The 21968-nt window shown below is 36.7% G+C and overlaps 1 protein-coding gene across 2 annotated transcripts in view; it reads right to left on the reverse strand.

Moving 5' to 3' along the window:
* Positions 1-21968, reverse strand: part of DNAAF9 (dynein axonemal assembly factor 9) — a 136828-nt gene that overhangs the window by 46529 nt on the left and 68331 nt on the right. The window contains exons 13-21 of one of the 2 annotated variants that reach the window (XM_077816038.1): positions 19200-19284; positions 18655-18731; positions 17923-17967; positions 17312-17357; positions 14477-14588; positions 13129-13199; positions 12293-12343; positions 9128-9215; positions 5364-5467 (exon numbers count right to left, since the gene is read on the reverse strand). In XM_077816038.1, the coding sequence (XP_077672164.1) occupies positions 5364-5467; positions 9128-9215; positions 12293-12343; positions 13129-13199; positions 14477-14588; positions 17312-17357; positions 17923-17967; positions 18655-18731; positions 19200-19284 (679 nt within the window). Of the gene's footprint in view, positions 1-5363; positions 5468-9127; positions 9216-12292; positions 12344-13128; positions 13200-14476; positions 14589-17311; positions 17358-17922; positions 17968-18654; positions 18732-19199; positions 19288-21968 lie in introns of both variants that reach the window. The other variant, XM_077816037.1, reaches the window with a different exon arrangement.

Consider the following 21968-nt stretch of genomic DNA (forward strand, 5'->3'; position numbering starts at 1 on the left):
CCTGAAAAGGCGATCCCGAAAGAGTTCCAGTACAGAAATGTAGCAGAAGGAGCCACCATAATAAGTGATATGGTTTTCAGATAGCCAGTCATAAGACAAATTCTTTCTCCTGTGGTATTAAAGAGTTAACATAAGTTTGAAAGGGGCCTTCAAGATGGGTCAGCTGGACTTTTTTTTTTTTTTTTTTTAAAAAAAAACAGAGTTGCCTTTCAAAAATTTCTGCACCCTCTAAGACTTAAATTTCCTTCTTGAAGCGTTCAACTGTGGCTTTTAGGTTTAGGCAACCCACAACCATCCATATGCTATTTTCCTCTACACTAGTAGTTCCCCAGAGTTCTCTGCTGGCAGACCTCTTTTGGTAGTATAAATGGTAAAATCTGTAACACTGAAGGTTAAAATGGATAGCATAGCGGTAAGTCAGGCAAGCTTACCTTACATCACAGATTTCACAATTACTACCATGAGAGGAACTGTGCCAGTAGTGAAGTATGGCTATGAGGTTTGCCAGTAGAGATGCAGCATGTAAGTATATTGCAAGTGTCATGTCTATCTCATAAAGCCCCCTACAGAGTTTAAATTCAAATAAATAAGTCTAGTATTCCTACTGCCAAAATTCTATTCTTGTAAGCCAAAAGAAAACTGAAACTAATGAAATTCCTGTTCCCTAGAACTCATTAAAGTGGGATTCCTGTCAATTTAAATCTCATTTTGATTTAATAAAATTATGTTGTATTTGCATCCAACAAATCTCACAATGCTTTTACAAACATTAATGAAGCCTCAGTATCCTGTAATGAAGAGAATTTTATCTCTACTTTACAAAAGTAGAAAGTAAGGTTCTATCACTTTAAATTCATGCAGGACATTGGTGGTGTTCTTTTTCAAAAAGTTTGACTCCTAGCCTCCTTGCTAAATACAATAAAATACCACAGGTACAGCATAATGAAGTTTTGTGTGCACGTATTCCGGATCACAAACACTGCTCCTGGGAGGACTGATGGTGTTCTGCCTAGGAGATGGAAGTCTAGTATTGTGGTAGACCTTGCCTCGGACAGCTAGTAGACAAAAAAATCCCAGTTTTATTTTGCACTATCCTACTAATGAAAATTGAGAAGGAATCAAATTTTAGGCTGGTCAATGCTTAAATATGAACGCCGCAATCTGGGGAAGTCTTTCAGCATAGCCATCAACAAGCAGAATTCCTACCCGGGCTACTGATCACTCAGAAGGGAGAGAAAAAGTCAAGGAGGATTTTTACAAAATCCATCATGGATGCCTAAAACGACCACATTCCCTTTTTTCCTTTTTCCTTAAAGATGCAATCACCTTGCATACTATAGAGCAGCAAGGCTCAGAAACTACTTCATTCTCCCCACCTCTACTAACTACCTCTCTATCATAAGGAACGTTTAGACCTGGACTTCAAAACCCAGGGAGCTTGACCTAGAAATGAGTGTGTGTCATGCCACGATCTGAACTGGGTTGTGGTACCCATCGCTTCTGGGACACTGCACCTCTCCCACAATGGCAGCTCTACAGCATCAGTGAACGTGGAACAATCCAAACGCCGAAATGGGACCATACAGAAGCCTCATGTCAGCAGCAACAGTTTGGAATCCCACATCAAGACGCAAATTATTTTAACGAGAAAAGGTAACAGCTACTTCATTGTTAGCTTTACATTTGTAGAACACAGTAAATTTCCCAAGCCATTTGTCTTTTATGTAACTATATTTGCTTAACAATGCAATAAACAGAATCAAGCTTTACAGAATCTTTCAAAGCATATTATAGGGCAGTACACCAAGATGATTTCTTTTCTAGAGGAAGACGATAAACCTTACTAGCCAGCGAAGTGCAATTCAAAAGGTCAATAGTCACAAAAAGCCTTAAAATATATCGTACACTGTGCCTTCAAGAACTACTAAAACTATGAAGTCTCAGAATTGGTGAGAAGTTAGTCCTACCCAGGCATTATTTATGCTGATTAAATCAAGCTAGACATAAAAATTCTGGACACAGCACCGTTAAAGATTAGCGGCATTTGAACTATCAAAGCTTAAACTGAAGTAGTTACATTTAAAGTACAATGCCAAGTGACTGAACAGTATCTAAAACTTGTACTGCAACTAGATGTTTCTGCATTGACAGAATTTATTGCTTTTGTTCACTTTTTAGAAATGCTAGAGAAGTTTGAGAAAATTTTCTTGTGCAGACCTAAAGTTTAGGTTATGAGGGTCACAGGTCAAACACTAACAGGTGCTGTCATGTGTCTTTTATGGTACCCCTTTCTACCATGCGTTTTTGTGTAGTTTATCGTTTACTATGATTTTCCTGTACTTTTAGTTAAGTCATAGTAATAATCTTCCTCTAACTAGAATGGAGAACACATGGCTTTCTTCAGAGAAAAGCATCAAGATTTTAAAAGGACAAAGCTCAGCCCATGCTAACTCACTGGAAATTAAGTGGCATGTCAACTCAGCAGCCCTAAGAGTGGGAGTCCCAAATCAACTTCCAAACCTATATTTGTTCGGTTGACAATGTTACTAGGATTAGTTGTAATTAAAAGATGAAACACAAAAAAACAGAAAATCTAGATTTTAGAATTTTATAAGATGTGCATTTTACTTTGCGGTCCTACTTACTCTTGCTTGTAATACTTTCTCACTTGGAAGTGCAAATGATTATCCTTTCCTCTGCATCTATATTATTGTTACGCTCTACCTTCCAAAAACAGTGCACTAACAATCCCCTTATCCTCCTGTCATGTTTTAATATTTTTAGCTCTATACCCTTGCTTCATGCCAAGTCAGTTAAACAATAAAATTCTCCTTCAAGGTTTTGCTTTGCACACAAACCTGGCAACAGTTCAAAAACGATAGCCAGTCCCCATAAATAGCCAGAGTTTTATGAAAGTGAGTGTCTTGAATCAAACAATAGAAGGAAGGTCAGTGTTAAAATAGCTTATACAACTACAAAGAGTTGGTCAATATGGTATTAAAGAAAAGGCAGCTAAGGTAAGGGTCTCTTTACTGTTGTGCTTTTCAACTTTAAGCACACGCCTTTCTTGTATTTTACTTTTTTTAAAACTTTATGAAATCATATCTACACGATGCTCTCTGGAAGTCTCTGTACAGTAACTTAAGTACTTGAGACTGAAGATAAACTGGTGCTTTTCTTTTTAGAGCACATACGAAACTTTGTGCTCATCCCAAGTAATCTCATATTCCTACTCTCAGTAATAAACTTTGAAAATAAGAAATGAATGTAGTTAAAACAGATCTGTCTACCTTTAAATGGAGCTGCCCACACTAACCCAATGCTTAATTCCCAGAAGTCACATCACAGCAAGACATCAGAATCAGCATATGTTTAACGTGGCAAATCATCATCGTGTAATGGACTAACAATTTGGTCAGAAAGTGGAAAAAGCCAATGTCTGCTAAAATAATGGTGTGACGTGTCATTCCATATTCTTTAAGAAAATATGCTTATGATATGAATATGACAACTGATATACTTTATGCAAAATGGCTCATGTGAGTCATTGGAAAGGTTATGATTTACTGAATGGGATTATAAAATTTGTATGCGTGTACCATTTCTGTATCTGAAGTTAGGAACATTGACTATGTATCTGTATTTCAACTATGCTACTTTTGGTGATGCGCACTGCTAACACTTCAGGTACAACAATAGAAAAGCCAGACAGGGTGGATGGCCCATCAGCGAGGACAATGTGCTGTGAAAAGCTTGGCCTTCCTGTGGACACTCCATACTGCCATTGACTCATGGACGCTGTGATACTACAGGGTCAGGTGGTCTTGTCACCTCATACTAAAACATTACCTGGGATTTCTTGTAACTTTCCACTGTAAGAGAAGGGGGGAGTCAAGTTAGGGAAACAAAGGATTCCTGCCTTATGTAAATTCTATTTAAGGGTGGACAGGAAGGCAAACACCAATCCTCCTCTCCATGGCCTGGAAGAAAGACTACAAAAGGGAAGGCAGGAGGGGAGTCCAGACTGAGATAGGGGTCCACTCTGAAAAGGAATATAGCTGGAACTCTGAACCACAGAAACTTTGCAGACTGCCTGCAACAATATCTAGGGTGAGAAATGCTATTTGTAACCAATTTCTTTAGTGAAACTAGCTTAGTTTGCGTTTGATTTGTTTGATTTCATCTACTTAGCAATCTGCTTTGTTCTGTTTGTTACCCCTTTTTCCACTTAAAATCTCCTTTTTATAGTTAATGATTTGTTTTGTTGATTATTAAACTCAGTTTCTGTAATTTCTAACTGGGGGCACAAGAAGTGTGCACACCTCTCTCCACATTGAGGGAGGGGGCGAATTTCATAATATATCTTTGGGTCTGCACTCCAAAGGAGGTGGACAGCTGAGTGCTGGAGCAAGTCCCTTAAGCTGAGTCTTCCCAGAGCTGATCTGCAGCTGGGTGTGGCCCTGCCTGTGTGTGTGTGTGTATTGGAGGAGGTTTTTAAGAGCCTGGCTCAGCAAGACAGGTTAAAGGGAGCCCATGCTGGCAAAACAGGTAGACTCAGTGGTATCTCAGCACATCGGGTGGGTTGGACCTCTTGGGAAGCCATCACAAATGGTTCATGTGGTTTACTGTAATTAACCGGAATGCATATAATAATGTAGAGCACATATGCAGCATGCTTTTCTTCCTCACTTTTCTCTCCCTGGGAAAGGTGAACCAGTCATCCCTTTCACAGTGTCAGTTACACAATACTCTCCAACAGTAGATAAAGACACGCCTCGTGACCTTTCAAATGATAAGTGGTACACTGCTAGCAACATCTGACTGAAGGTTTAAAACGTCTGGTATAGCTGTAGCACTTCATCTACAAACAAACCATGTGACTGGAGCTATGACTTGAAATACAACAATGAAAAATCTGGTTAAAATAAGTTTGCTAGATGTATAAACGAGTAAAATACATTTTGTTTTCATTTACAGTTATTTACTTTTAATCATTTCACACTATTTTTTTTTAAATTAAGCTAATAAAAAAACAAAACCCCTTTCCACTGCATAAAATAAAGGTAGCAGCCCAAACTACAAAGATATCCATGATGAAGTTCCCATCCTAAAATCTTGTCCTACTTACAGTTCAGCCACCATGAAAGTACAGTAAAAGTAGTATAAAGAATAGGAATTTGAATCCTGGAGTCTAAGAAGTATCTAATTGGCATTCTACTGAATATCAACAATATTCTGCATGTCTTACAAACACTATCATAAAGATTCAAACATGTTTTTGCTAGTTACTTCATAAATACCCCTGTAAAAAAATAAATTAAAGACAATCTCCGACAACAACTGCAACCCACGGAAGCACTTACCCCATCATAGAACTGAATGGAATCCATATGATTTTTTGAAACAGTAATGCTCCCATGATGGGGATGGGAAAACAGAATACCATCTGAAAAGAAGTATAATTTACCTAAAATTGAAAATGGAAAGATTATTCATGTATGCAACGCGCCACTACTTAGCAATATCTATTGACACTTTTTTCAAGAAAGTCTATTCAAGTTGTACAACGTGATGCAACTGGTGTTTCAGTTCAAAGTATTATCTTATGCAACAAAAGCAGAAGTAACCTATTCCACAGGAAGGCAATCCAGATAGCATCTGTACATCTGTCCCAAACAGTAATTTTTACCAGATTTCTCCAGATGCTATCAGGGAAGGAAACACTTTAAGGAACTGCCACATTATTTGTGTAAGTTCTAACCTCAGGAATCTCTTTAAATTATAATAAATAATAATAATTTTTTGCAGGGCTTTAAAAAAAGAAAAAAAATCCATTAATGATTAACTGCAAAACTGAGAAAAACAGTGAATGCAGATTAGGAGAGATAAATAATGGACATGGGCATGGTTTCTGTGTTTCACATTTCATAAGAATATTTATACACTTTTTTTATTATACACACAATTTATATCTATATATAAAAATTTAAATATATATAAAATGTATTAACATGTTATTTTCTATAAAAGAGCCAACATCTGATACCTCAAGGAAAAATTTTAACCTATTAATGTCAAAACAGGGCCGACTTTGGACATGCTAATCTGGCCAGTGTCCAATATATAATAATTTATATAATTACTATTTCAGCATAATAAATGGCAGGGAACAAGTTCTATTTTTCTTTCACCAATCCCAAACATCACTTTTGCTGTTGGTAGATATTATCTGCATATGTGGAGACTATCAAAGATTATAAAATCCAGTTCCTTTACTTTATTGGCAGACACACTTATCTTCATATGCAGAATAAAAATCTATCATTTTGGTCAGCAATTTTCAAACTTGCTCGTGATCCAGTAACAGTCAGTAGGTCACACAGTACTGTCTCCCCCTCCTAGTTTCCAGCTGATTTTACAGGCATCAAGGCTCTTAAGAAAACCTGGATGGCCTGTGGAAGCAGCTGGAAAGAAGGAGGAGACAGCCTAGTTTTCACAACAGTTAAACAAATGCTGTTCTAAGGAAGGAGCTCAGCTATTAAATAAGAGAAGGAAAGGAACCACAAGCTGACATAAACAAAACTGCTTCTGGTAGCTATAGCAGAAGCCAAAAGAGACCAGGAACTACCAATGGGACCAGAGCCACTATTAATAGCCATTCCATCCGGGGGCAGGGCACCACTCCAGAAGAAAAGCACACAGGAGGAAGAAGAAAAGGAAGAGAAGTAAAAATGTTCAAGAGGAGTAGGAAGAATTATCTATTTCTCTATGGAAGGGAGAGACTAAATTGAGACAAAAGTAAGGGAGAGAACTGAGAGAGAGGATTAAATAGGATATACATCACACACAGTCTACCAAATTATGGTATAATGAAACAATAGATGTCTTAATACCTTCTCTCTTGAAAGAGAACAAAACGGAAGTTTATGGATACAAAATCTTTAGCATTCTATTCCAAAAAGAAAACACCAATACAAAACAAATTAGCAGGTTTCAAAGTAGGACTTTCATAGTACAGGTAGGTAGTTGAAGTGACATATCAGTCATTGTTTTTGTGAACACAATTGACAGTTCAACTTCAAAGATTACAATTAATGGGAGAGAATACTGGTTTTGAAGTTTGTATTTATATTTTCTATGTATAAATGCTCTCTAGCATTCCTCTTAAGCCTGTGACTACCATACTGAAAGTTCAATAAAATGGAACACTGTTGATGAACACAATAGGGAGACTAAAAAAATACAAGTTTAAGGCCAGAATGAAGAGCACAATGAAAATAGAGGCACACAATCTAGCCTTCGACTGTGTATTAGTAATCCATGTCTTGGGACAATGGCATTTACTATTCAATAAAGTGGCAGGTTGTACACAATTACACAGATGTCAGACTGTGGGTGTTTGGGAACAGCTTCATTACTCCCAAGGCTAAAACCAAGCACATTGCAGAGTTAACATGCCTTTTTCTTGGGTGGTTGAGAAAAGAAAGCAAGACATGTGGCTTGTCACAGAAGACAGGTGTCAAAACAGCGGACAAGTCAAAAGGAGGTAGTTAGTAAGGGAGTGAATTATTTATAGGGGAAATTCTATAGCCTCCATTATGCAGGAAGTCAGACTAGATGATAACAATGGTTCCTTCTGGTCCTGGAATCTATGAATCTAAGATTAGAGCTTCTGGAACAAAAAAGTAAGATCAGAAAGAGACTAGATTTAGCCTATATCCAAATGCCTGGGGTCAGGATAACTTCCAAGTCACCTAATTACCTCACACAAGACCAGTTTGATATCATCCTACTTTCACTTTTATCCAACTCTTAATATGGCAAAGAATGCACTTTAAATTGGCAAGATCCTGTTAATGTATTGGTTCAAAATAAAAGAATTCCTAATCACCACAAATATAATCCTGAAACAGGAGGAAACTTTTACCAACAAATAGGAATAGAAACCATTTATACATGGAAAGAATTCTGAAAAAATATTTTAGATTTAAGTTTGAGTGAATTTAATCTTCATTAAAACAAGAGACTCATCGCACTGAACTGAGCCAACCACACGGTATCCAGGTACTACAGAAGTTTTCCACACAGCTCTGCCAGCTAATGCAATTCAACTCTGAAATGTTCTAATCCTGGTTCTCTTACTTAGGCACAAAGGGCCAGTCATGCTGAACTGTGCAGTCATCTGGCAGTGTGAATGGCTGGGGATGAGGAGGCCAAGTTCATGTTCCCTTGCTACATAAGCAAGAAATTAAATCAAGTCTACAGAGAACGTGCAGTGCAATAATCCCCAGTGCCATCTCCTTGTAGGTCCCCACCTCAAAAATTATCAAAAAAGATTTAATCTAACAGATCTCACAAAATAGAAGAACATGCCATTTGGCAGACATTGCTGAACAGTTTAAAAAGAACAAACCCAAACCCACTATTATTCTCCTACCATGCTATAAAGAGACCCAAACCTCATTTTGCACAACATTGCTATGCGTGGCTTAATACATTTCTCCACCTTGTAGTCAGACGTAGTCAGCCTAAACTCAGTCTTGCAATCTGAAAATTATTAAGTACAAGGCACTTCATGCTATTTTCACCCTATCTCTGTATCTACTACTAAATAAGATGCTGAACAGATATTCCTAGACTGCCGCAGGACTTTTTTTTTTTTTTTTTCTCCAAGTTTTCAACTTCTGCCAAGCACTGGAGAAGATGTAAATTCTCCAGTATCTCTATCTCATATTTTGGCACCATAATAAAATTTCTCCTCTCTGGACAGAAGGACAAAGTGAATTTACCTTAAATATCTTAATATATAAATTATAGTTTTCTGCTTATGAACATACTGCTTTGTGAGCCCCCAGACTTAAAATATGAAAAGAAACAAATGAAGCAGAGAATATCAATATAATGCCAGGGAAAAAAAGGAAAAATCCTCTCAGTAAAAATAGCACTATTCTGAATTTGTTTCGTGCCAAGCATAAGTATACCATGTATATATAATCTGCCTCATGTGTAGCCTGTCAACCCAAAGAAGAGCCTAGGTCACTATATGATTAACATCTTCTAGATTTGTGTAACTACTTAGAATGCTGAACTATTCTTTAACACTTACAAAAGACAACAAAAAACTCACCTTCCTCAGGCATGGCCTGTGAACTGCTAGAATAAATATATGCTCCATCACCTCCTGTGAGGAAAGTGCCTAGGAAGGATTCATCTTCCTAAAAAGGAAGCAAAATGTTTTACTGTAACATTATAGACTATATAGGTGATGGAGACTATTCATTCTGAACCTGACCAAGTTTTAAACATTAGATTTACATTACGCAGTAAAAGGATGGGTTTGTATTATAATATACCATCCCTCAAAAAGAGAAGTCCCTTTTGCCCTTCTATGGTGACTCTACAAATGCAAGTTAGAAGATAGTACTCAGATATAGAAGATCTCTAGTATTGTGGACAAAATTTTCTCTTTCATTAAACAGCTGCTGGCATTCAAACTTACGAGACAGCTACTGCTGAGTGCATAATAGCTGCTCCATTTGCCTACATAGTCACTATATTATTATTTGTTGTTTAAGTACCTGGATTACAAAAAATGCTATATAAAACCAAATTCTGTTCTGTAAATACATTTCTGAATAAAAATAAGTACTTTTAATAAAAATATAACAAGCCTAATTGATAAATAGTTTTAGAGTTCCTGTCAGACAATTAAAGGACTGAATTACAGAAAAAACAGATATAGCAAAAACAAGTAAATGGTAAAGGTTTAAATTGAGAGAAGCTAGATCAGTGCATTAGACCCTTTCTCATTAACTTTGTAAGTATTGCACCTAATCTCTGCATTTCCGAAGATAAGGTGGCTTTTAATGGCACAACAAAGGTCTGGAATATCATTTTAAAAAATGCTTTCTTCCCCCCCACAGTTTTGTAAAATAAAACCTATTAAATTATTTTTCACATTCACAGAGCATAGGCTTTTCGTTTTTATATTATCAGTCGACTGAACCAAAAGCATGTTATACAGTTTAATAGGAACATAAATCACAAGAATATACTTATATTGAAAGGTTAGGCAACTGCAAATTAAACCACAGATGAAAAACTCAAGATTTTTGAGATATTTCCAGATGCTATACAATTTTTTTCATACTTTATATATATATATATATATATATATATATATATACACATATATACACATATATACACACGCACTCTATATTTATTTATTTATTTAAGGCATATAGCCTGTTATAAATTAAAAAAAAAATATGTATATTAGTATTGGTCTTTTCAATACATATTTTTGATAACTGAACTCAAGGGGTAACATTATTTAAAACCAAAATTCCAAAGAAGTCTGATTAATAGAACTCTTTTTGGTGTTAGTTTTTAGCTGCGTGTTTGCAGTAAAGAAACCTAAAACTGAGTTTCTGTCATATTCACTGACGTAATCTGTTATTTTTGTACTATGTAGTTTGAAGGCGGGGGGAAAAAGAACAAACTTCCTTATATACAAAAAGACAAACCAAATAATACATTATGCACAGTCCATTATACGAGGACATGTTGTTTGAAGGGCTGTCGATTAATTGCAGTTAACTCACGTGATTAACTCAAAAAAATTAATCGCAATTATTCACTGTTAAACAAGACTACCAATTGACTACCAATTGAAATTTATTAAATACGTTGGATCCCTGTTTTTCTACATTTTCATATATATCTTGTATACTGTGTTGTAACTGAAATCAAAGTATATATTTTGATTACAAATATTTGCACTGTAAAAATGATAAAACAGAAAAAATAGTATTTTTCAATTCACCTCATACAAATACTGTAGTGCAATCTTTGTCCTGAAAGTGCAACTTACAAATGTAGATTTTTTTTTGGTTACATAACTGCACTCAAAAACAAAACAATGTAAAACTTCAGAAGTTACAAGTCCACTCAATCCTACTTCTTGTTCAGCCAATCGCTCAGACAAACAAGTTTGTTTACAGTTACTGGAGATAAAGCTGCCCTCTTCTTATTTACGTCACCAGAAAGTGAGAACAGGCCTTTACATGGCACTTCTGTAGCCAGCATTGTAAGGTATTTACGTGCCAGATATGCTAAACATTCATAAGCCTCTTCATGCTTCGGCCACCATTCCAGAGGACATGCTTCCATGTAGATGACGCTCGTTAAAAAAATAATGCGTTAATTAAATTTGTGACTGAACTCCTTGAGGGAGAATTGTAGGTCTCCTGCCCTGTTTTACCCACATTCTGCCATATATTTCACGTTAGGGCATCTCGGATGATGACCCAGCACGTGCTGTTGTTCGTTTTAAGAACAATTTCACTGCAGATTTGACAAAACGCAAAAAAGGTACCAATGTGAGATTTCTAAAGATAGCTAGAGCACTCGACCCAAGGTTTAAGAATCTGAAGTGCCTTCCAAAATCTGAGAGGGACGAGGTGTGGAGCATGTTTTCAGAAGTCTTAAAAGAGCAACACTCCGATGCAGAAACTATAGAACCCGAACCACCAAAAAAGAAAATCAACCTTCTGCTGGTGGCATCTGACTCAGATAATGAAAATGAACATGTGTCTGTCTGCACTGCTTTGGATGGTTTTCGAGCAGAACCAGTCATCAGCATGGAAACACGTCCCCTGGAATGGTGGCTGAAGCATGCACATCTGGCATGTAAACATCTTACAACGCCAGCTACAACAGTGTCATGAGAATGCCTGTTCTCACTATCAGGTGACACTGTAAACAAGAAGCAGGCAGCATTATCTCCTGCAAATGTAAACAAACTTGTTTGTCTAAGCGATTGGCTGAACAAGAAGTAGGACTGAGTCGACTTGAAAGCTCTAAAATTTTAGATGGTTTTATTTTTGAATGCAGTATTTTTATACATAATTCTATATTTGCATATTCAACTTTCATGATAAAGAGATTGCATTACTGTACTTGCATTAGGTGAACTGAAAAATACTATTTCTTTTCTCTTTTTACAGTGCAAACACTTGTAATAATAAATATAAAGTGAGCATTGTACACTTTGTATTCTGTGTTGTAACTGAAATCAATATATTTGAAAATGTAGAAAATATCCAAAAATATTTAAATAAATGGTATTAGATTATTGTTTAACAGTGCGAATAATCGCGATTCATTTTTTAATCGCTTGACAGCCCTAGTTATTTTTGATCAGATCTTGAAAGCATCACCTTTATGTTTTGACTAAATAAGTTTACCTTGAATTAGCAGTTAGTTTAAGCAGTATATCATTACATACCTTCACTATTTGCTGTGCCTTTTCAGACAGTTTCACTTCATTATCTTCAACCTGCAGGCAAAACCAAATTGCATTTTCCATTTATGTTCACAGTGAATGATCGATCTGATTTTAAACTTGCTTTAATAATAAAAATGCTGCTCAACAGTCATGGGAAACAAATGCCCTTTATACAGCTTTAGTAACAGCACTGGGTGACTAATGATATTCAAAGGTGGGGGTCCAGATTCTGTGCTTTAAGCGACCTTTGCACCTTTCCAATTCTGCGCTGCTGTGGGGGCCAAAACACGGCACAACTTTGACATCCAAGGGACTGCTCCAGTTAAAGCAGCCTCTAAAGGCCAAAGTGGCATAAAAGGGCTGGAGAAAGGAGAATCCTTCCTCAGATAATTTTTAGTAGACTCTCTCCCAGGGATCAGATCCTCAGCTGATGTAAATCAGCTTGGCTCCACTGACTTCACAGGAACGACGCAAACTGAGGATCTGGCCTCAGACCTCCAATTTTGTAGGAGCAGTTCTACACTGACAACAAGTCACATTAGCTATCCAAGTGCTATAAAATGCCCAACAATCAATTCACTTCTCAAAAATCAGACCTGTCAGCTTGGATAAACCATACAGCAGTTACTTACATGTACATTTAAGATTGATGGAATGACTAAATACCTTCAGCATAAGCCATTTTCAGATTCTTTAAAAGGAATGTTACTTACCAATAAATGGAGTTAGAGTATTCACACATACTTTATATGTTTATATTTACCTATTTTTTCTTCTGGTGGAATGCATTTACAAAACTTACAGGGTATGAAATACTTAAGTTGCACTATACTAACCAGCCAAGAAACATATCTTGGGATAGCTGCAGTAAGAATGATGTAGCTGGTTTCTGTATTAATACTGCCATCTGTTGGAAAGCAAATGTCAAAAATAAAACAGAAGTATTATTCCTTCTGAACTATTTACATACCTTATCAAACCACCTTATTTTCCTATTAGTCTCCACTACCAGCTATGAGGATTTCAAGTTGCTATTAGTTTACTTATAAACTACTGATTCTCTGAAGGATCGATCGGTGTTCCTTACATGACAAGGTTCTCAGCCTTTTCAGTACTATCACCCATCCATCAGAAATCCTGCAGAGCACATTAACAGTCCTCATTCCCCTCCAGGATTCTTATTTGCCTTTCCCTTTTTGCCAATGTCCCTCAACCCTTCAGCTGTTTATTTTCTCTCTCTGACTCCCACTACTGCCTAAGCTGAACATGTTTTACCTTTTCCTCCCTTTCTCCTCTTGTGGAGCTGGGAAAACAAGGAAAATGGAGCCCAGCTTTGGGAAAAAACAGTCCTGACCAAGATTAAACAGAACACTTCAGCATACGTAATATTGGTATTAGGGTTTTGTTGTTGTTGCTGTTTTGTTTTATTTTTTAAAAAAGAGTTAGCAATCCACAAGAATCAGATAAAACCCTCCTCACATTGCAAAAAAAAGATGATCCACTTGGTTAGAACCCAATGTCTTGAGCAAATTTTCTATCTTATGCTATAGGAATTCTTAACACAAATGACTGTTACCAAAGCCTTTGGCTTTTTTCACTCTGGCACTGTGGAAAATATCTAGTGGAGTTTGAAGTTGGTTGAAGGTTACCTACTATCCTGTATTTTAAATCAAGACTGTTCTAAAAAACAAACAGAAGTTGCATCCACTTCATTTTTAATTTTCATTTACTCGTTTCTAGCTTTGAAATAAATATTACAGGATGAGAAAACTATATATGAAATAATGAAAGGTATAGAGAAGGTAAATCTGGTGCTTCTATTTGTCCTTTTTTATAATACAAGAACAAGTGAATATTCAATAAGACTGAAAAGCTGAGAAGGCAACTATGCATGAGAGTCTCCTGTCTAGCAATCCCATGAAGCTGATAGTGGAAACAAACGAGTCCCTTAGAGTAGCTGCAGAGAAAAAATGAATGCAATCTTGTCCATTAAAATTAAACAACCGGATTCATTAGATTACTAGCAAATTAAAAATTTTAGTTCGGTCTTTACTTACTAAAATCTTCAAAATAGCAGTGATAATATACAAGAAGTTATTTTACTACTCCATTTAATTACATTATGAATTGATAAAAACAACATTAAGAGATAGTAATGTGCATGAAAGAGCTTGAAATAGTTACCTTTTTCCTTTATAAAGATCTGTGATGCCAGAAATGATTCTGAGAAGACAACAGATCCCAAGCATCCTCTTCCTCCTAGCAAATCTGGAATGTCATATATTGTCATAGCCGCCTGTAGCAAATGGGAAGGGGGAAGGGAGGAGAGGTAGGAGCGCCTTTTATAATTTTTCAATTTTTATCTAAAATGTTGTTAGAATCAAAGTTCAAATTTCAGCTGCGTGAAATATTCTACTTCCACACAGAAATGGACATGGAGAAGCCAGTGATTTTAACAAATGTAACAAGAATGTGTGGCCTCAAATCATAATCTCTCAAATCTCACAGCTCAAACCTGAATTGTGTCTCAAACAGCTTCACTCTGCAAATGTAATCTTGGTACCCCTCCTCACTTCTAAAACATACTACCTAATTCTTAATCCCAGGTATAAACTAACCAGAACTAACCTAAAAACTATGTTAGATTACAGGGGAAATGAACAAGAACTGTTCAGTTCTATTAACAGAGTTCACATTTGTTTTACTGGAACATTTTAGTGAGATTATTGCTCAAGAGAAAACGTCTCTTTAGATTAAACTTAACTCTACTACCCTGTTTATCAAATAAAGCACCTACGAAAAAGGAACAATGAAATGTCTCATCCCATAAAACATTATACCAAGCCTCAACACATGGACCCTATTTATGCAGGTATGGAAAAACAGAGGCATAAAAGCTGACAGCTAAGAGACTTTAGAACCAAGGGATGAACAAGGACTACATCAATTAAAGAGCAGCCAAATTAGTCACATGATAAAATACTAAACTGACTCTACAGGAAGCTGTTTTTTCCTAGTGTTATCAGTCTCATATCAAACTGTATAAAAAATGAACTTAAAACCAAGAAAAATAATTAAATTAAAACTTCTATACCTAAGGTATAGAATAAGCACAAATAAGTTTCCAGTTTATGCATGTATTAATAAAAAGCATAACAACTGTTTGTGTTACCTTAGCTTGTGATTTCAATATTTTTTAGCATTTGGGTTTCTTGAGTGATTTGTAAGTTTGTGTGTTGCTTCAAAATGTACTTAAATTTTAACTCCAAGTTAACAGAGTTTTTGTTTGGGAATTCTTTAAAATAAGATGAGCACCACAGTTGTGAACTAGGTTGGAGTAGAAGGTTCACAGGGTCTGAGTTGTGGAACTCCTGCTATGTAAATACTTTAATTCTGAAGCCAGAGCTTCATAGCTTCTCTCTCAAATTCCCCACGTTTCTCCAGGAAAGCTCTCCTACCCATTGCCTGGGGAAAAAAGGAGGGAGGGGGAGCAGCTCAAGACAGCCAGCTGTGCAGGGGAAGCAGTTCATACATAACTGTACACACTATAGCTGAATTTTCAGTTTTGCAGGAAAAGAGAAAAAACAGACCCAAGATTTAAGTTGCCACTGCTGGCATATGTTCACATTAAGTAAGGAATCTGGACTTCAGTGTTACTACTGCATCTTTTGAAAATCTTGGTTGTTACTGTTCTTTAATACTTAGATCATCAAGACAGAGGTTACTTGCCAGTTGTCTCTGTACATTCATGCTTGTGGGATCACACATCCTCGCAACTAACTAGTTCATCACCAGGATGTGCAATCCCACAAGTGTGAATGTGCAGAGACTGAAGAAGAAATAAATTACTGCAAAGGCTCTCACCCAAAAATGGTCCTAAATGCCAAAAATATTTGCATTTTTTTAAAAACAAGATTCATGCTAAGTAATTTCCAACCTTTTTAAGGATTTGTGTATTAGACCTAGGTTCCCTTGTACCCTAACCTACACCTTTCTACTTTTTTGTTTTCTTCCAACCCTGTTCTTTTGTTTGTTCTACTTTCCTTATCTTGTTTTCTTTGCTCCATTTGTTTGCACTCAGATTTTAAAAGTCTACCCTTTTTTGCACTTACTCCCCAGTGTCTTCCGTTTGTAGTGGGGCTGGAGAGTGCAGGAATCATGCCCCATTTTCTTTCATCTCCAATGCTGAAAAAAGCCTCACTCCGGGAAACACTGATATGCAGATTTAAAGCCAGAAGAGACCACTGGATCATGTATTCTGACCATTGTATAACACAGGCCATTAAATTTTACCCAGTTACCTCTAATGAGGCCAATAACTTGTGTTTGGCTAAAGTATATCTTCAAGATGGGGTGCCTTTCTAGATTTGAAGGCACCAAAGATGAAGAATCCACCTCTTCCCTTGGTCATCTGTTCAATGGTCAGTAACCGTCACTGTTAAAAACGTATACCTTATTTCTAATTTTCATTAGTCTGGCTTTAATTTCCAGCCATTGGTTCTTGTTATAAAAGAGTATTTTAGCATTTAAATACTAGCACTAATAAAACAAGTTTCATGCATAGACCTGAAAACTCTTCAAAGAGATAAATATCATCCCTATTTATATATGGTGAAATTAAAACAAAGAACTTAAGTGTCTTGCCCAAGACCACACAAGTACAGCAAGGATAAGAACTCTGGTTCAGCCAATGGAATCAAATTCAGGTCTCTCAAGCCCAAGTTCCCTGCCCTATCTATTGGGCCAAGCTCCCAAACCACATCAGGAGCTAACCAGTTCTTGCATCCAAAAGCCATCTACCAAAGATGACAGAGATTTGCTGCTGTTTACTGAACTCAAAAATCTTACAAAAATAAGTCTATCTAATCCCTTACTACATCTTTTGAGATCTTAAGTGATTTTTTTTATAAAGAGATCTTTACATTTATATATAGCAGTTCACTGCAGTACAGATTATTATCACATTTAGAAATAATCATCATTGGAAGTTATTGCACAGCACGGAATAGTTCTACTTACGGTTTTAACTAAGTACAGGCTATCCTCATTATCCAATGGAATAATTCTAAAACAGAATAATATTTCAATATTTAAAGACTAGATAATTTAAATGAGAGTTTACAATACCAATCCAAAATAACTATTTCTATTTGAAAGAAGTGTTCTATACCTCCAGGGCATTTTAGTCAATCCGGTAAAATGCAGGTAAAATTTGGTTTTAGACAATATGACAAAATATAAGATGCCATAAGTTTGAGAAGAAAAAAAACCCAAAAAAACAAAAAAAAAAAACTTACTTCAAACAAATTTATTTTTAAATGAAAACTCCTAATGTGCGCCTGATGCTCCTATATATTAACAGAGATAATAAAGATACTCTACCCAGCTGTTTCGTTTTTAAAGTGCTACTAAGATTCCATAAAAATATAAATACACACAGAAGGATAACAAGCCACTAAACTGCCTCTGTATACAAATGCTAAGGCATTTAATGGTTGCCCTCATTTGCTATAACAAACTTAAAGATCATAATGTCTTCTCTAATGTGTTTTGTGAAGGCTAAAAATACTTTGTTGCTGACCAGCATTAAAATTACTTATTTCCCATATGAAACATAAGATAATACTGACCTTCCATGATTATTCACAGCTTGAATCTGAAAAGCTATTTTGGAGCTGTGTACAAAAAAGAGAGAGAGTATCCAGTTAAACTGTTTTTTTTATTCCTAGAGGTCTGCTAATGACGATGGTTGTCTATACTTGCAGTGGCGTGTAGGGGATGTGTAGCTACGTGTGGAAGTGAAAGGCTCTGGCAGGGGGAAGCGATTGGGGAAAGGCTCCGCCAGCCTCTCTCTGTTCCTAGAGTCTTTCCTTGCGGTGGAAAAAGACTCCAGCAGGGGAGACACTGCGCTGTTAAAAATAGCGGCATAGACATGGGAGGCACTGTTTGGGCATGTAGAGAGCTGTCTATACTCCCAAGGGTTCAGACATGGAGGGCGCTATGCTCTACTCTATTAAGCTGTGCCTCACCGTATACTGCTTTTTATACCTGTCCTAGCTGGGCATGCAGTGTCTGTACCCTACACACTGCTGTAAATGTAGATAATGCTTGAATCATATCATTTTTACATGCTAAACTACATGCAAAGAAACTCATCACAGTTTTAAGGCTAAAATAACTTTCACGTGGCTAGGAGAATGTGGAGAGGAAGAAAAAATATTATTATTCTACCAATTCAATTTAAATCTTAAATTTAGTAATCAAATATAAAACAAGAAATATGTTTTAAGTGAAACTTTTCCCCAAAGAAAACAACCGAGTTAAGACAATATGAGCAGAAAAGCTAATAAATATCTAAATACCGTAATGCAGTTTTAAATTGTGTTAGATGAAAGGAATCAAGCATAGACATAAGAATTTCTTCTGCGGTTTCTTTTGCCTGCAAATAAATAAATAAATAAATAGATACGCATACAGAATTCCCATTAACAAGATGCGCATGCAGATGTTGAACAGAAACCATACCCCGGGCAGCAGAGGCACAATACCACAGTTGAGCCAGACTACTGAGTGCCCAGATTACTACCAAACTTCACTAGGTCAGACACCTCTTGTATGTGTAAAACTTTGAAACAGCACTAATTAAAATGGACATTTCAGAGACTCCTGCTGGAGGCCACCATCCCAATGAAAAGTAACTTGCTATTGATGTCAAATAACCCAGTTTAGGCAAAATTAAAGACTATATGAACTTTACTATAATGTATATGCAAGCCAAAAAGGAAGATAGAAATGGTGTAATTTTATTCAGAAGGTATTCCTTAAAGCCAGATGTATGTACCATTCTGAAGACAATGCCAACAAGCTAATTGCTGCTACAAGATACAGGACAGGCATTTTAAATTACCTTGGTTGCATTGGAAGTTTCGGCATAGCATGCAATACCAGCAAGGACAGCCTCTACAACAGCAGCATATATCTGGGACAACAGCCTGCTGAAACGACAAATACAAACATAACATGAATTGCTATAGCCAAAGTTTTTCTTTTCTCATAACAATCCAGAAATCTTTTACAGCACAAGACCCACACAATGCCTTACTTTAAAAAGAACAGACACCTCCTAAAATCTCTAATATTGTGCCTAGTTGATTTATTTTCATGACATTTTATTTGCTCTTGGGTGGATGAAAGTAAATTTTTTAAAGTTAAAAAAGTTGGATATTTTAAAATCAGATTTTTGATTTTGTTATTTAAATTATAAGTTCTTCTTTTTAAAAATAAGCCTGTTTACAATTAAATCTGAATTTAGCACAAAATATGTTAAGGCCTAAACTTATTTTAATCTCTTAAAACATTGAAATAAAAAATAAATATGCTTAATCCATGAGCCTCTATCAAAAACTGAGTTAAACGCTGCTTTTCTACATAGAGAGAGAAAACTATAGGATAAACCCCCAGCTTTTGAGGTCAAGCTTTATGAATATGGCACAATAGGACGTGTACTGTATTAAGGGCTTGACCCTGTGGCGGACCCAGAAACTGTGCTACTGGGTGCAAGAGACTGGCAAAGTCACCATAGTCACTGGGACCATGCCTCTGACTCCAGGAGACACCATCACGGATCTCATCAGGATCATCCACTGAGCCTACCCAGATGGTCTCATACTCCTATTCAATAGTTTCTCTCGACTTGAGCTCTGATAAATATTCATAATTTGAGAACTGAGTCTATGACTACACCCAACATTCACCATTTTCTAACATAGTAAAAATGTCCAATGAATAAGAACCTGAAAATATTAAGCTACATAATTGCCTAAATAAATGTATAGAGTTAACATGTACCTCCCAGGTAGCAACAAGGTGTGTGTAAAGGCTCTATTTACTTGTAAATCAGCATGTTTTAATGGTTTTATCAACCAATGAGAATGCACCATTCTTTACAAAATAACTGTAGTAGAAATGAAAAAGTTGATTAAAATTGATGATAATCGAGGCTTTCCACTTGGTGATTTAAATGAAATCCATCCAGATTTGTCCTAAAGGAAATACTTTCAAAAGCCCTCAGCACTAGCTTACCTCTGTTCCCACTGGAATCAGCAGAAGTTTACCATGGGGTCAAGTGGGAGCACTTTTAATGATCTCACCGTGAGATCTCCAATAAAGAAAAATACCCATGGTCTCGAAGTAGGTCATGCAAGCAAGCCCTACATGCCCAAAGATCCTGGAAACACATTGGGCTGACCTAACTAAGGGAAGAACTGGCCTGTTATACAAATGTTCACTAAAAAAAATAAAATAAATCAACCACCACACACAAATACCATCCCACCCATCCACCCCACTTTTTGGCTGTGCAATAGAAAACTCATCCCATATAAAGGCCTGGTTTAATTTCCTTCCAAAAAGGGGAATGGAAAGACTCCCACTGACATCGATGACAATTAGATCAGGCTCTAAATGAATTATACACCTTTCAACAGCTCTACATCTCCAGATTCTTTGAACAATTTGTGGGCCTGTCTAGGAATTCCCAGCCTTCAGTATGCCATATATCGAAAAAGTGGGAGAAAGAAAAGACTCTTCTGCTTACTGTCCAACCTGCAGTAGCAGCCTCACTAACTAGTGGTCTCCCAAATCCCAAACTTTGCTGAAGAGCACCTCAATTCCACTACCTGCATTCCTACAATTGCCAGATTATAAGGAGTGGGGTTAAGTCCCCTGGACACACTGAAAGTCACTCAGGAAGTAAAGAAGCAATCTTGTATGCTTCTTGAAACTCCCATGCATGGTTCACTCTGTGGTGTAAATTTTGGGGGGAAAACCTTAAGTACCTCAATATATTTTTATTGAGAGACTGCAACATAAGACTGGTTCAACCAAACCCTGACCAAGCCATTGTAGCTGACATCCCACATAGACTTACAGCAACAGAGAAAGTAACTTTATCTGTTTGTTTATAGAAGAGTGTTGGTTGTTTTGTTTATTTGTATGGGTTCACAGAAATAGTGTGAACTTTCCATAATATGCTGGAAAAAACTAGGTGCACTGAAAACAAGTGAAAATAAGTTTCTGCATGTCTGAGAGATGAAATAATTCTGGCTCAGAACCTAGCCCCACTGGTACACAAATTCCCACAAATATTAGTGAAGCGCCCCTCAGAAATTGATCAGATTTAGAGTTTAACAGATGATGTGGTAACATTTTTCACTTGTTTTGCATTTTGTTACTTTAACTGGGTGTCAGGCTGTGGTATCCTGTTTGGAGGAGTAACGTTAATCCTACACTCGAAGGTTGCAGGAAAAGGATTGTGACCACAGCCCCCAAAGTACCAAAGTATAAAGAAGTTATACTTCTTAAATATCCCCAAACCTAGGACTAAGCTGGGCATCAGAAATAACCCTCCTCTTTGTCTTTTTAGTGATCAGTGTCAGAAGATTCTACATCAAAATTATTTTATTAGCAGAGCACCTGGGAGCCCCAATCTTGGGCCAGGAACCCCACTGTGCTAGGCACTGTACCAAAATACAACAAAAGACAGCTCCTGTCCCGAAGAGCTTCCAATCTAAGTTTAAGACAAGAGACTACAGATGGATGCAAACAGATGGGGGAGTACAAGGAAGCAATGAGACTATACCAGCCAGCATAAGAGGCAGTGGTATTACCAGCCTAA

The sequence above is a fragment of the Eretmochelys imbricata genome, chromosome 4 (assembly GCF_965152235.1).
Source record: "Eretmochelys imbricata isolate rEreImb1 chromosome 4, rEreImb1.hap1, whole genome shotgun sequence".
Taxonomy (NCBI): domain Eukaryota; kingdom Metazoa; phylum Chordata; order Testudines; family Cheloniidae; genus Eretmochelys; species Eretmochelys imbricata.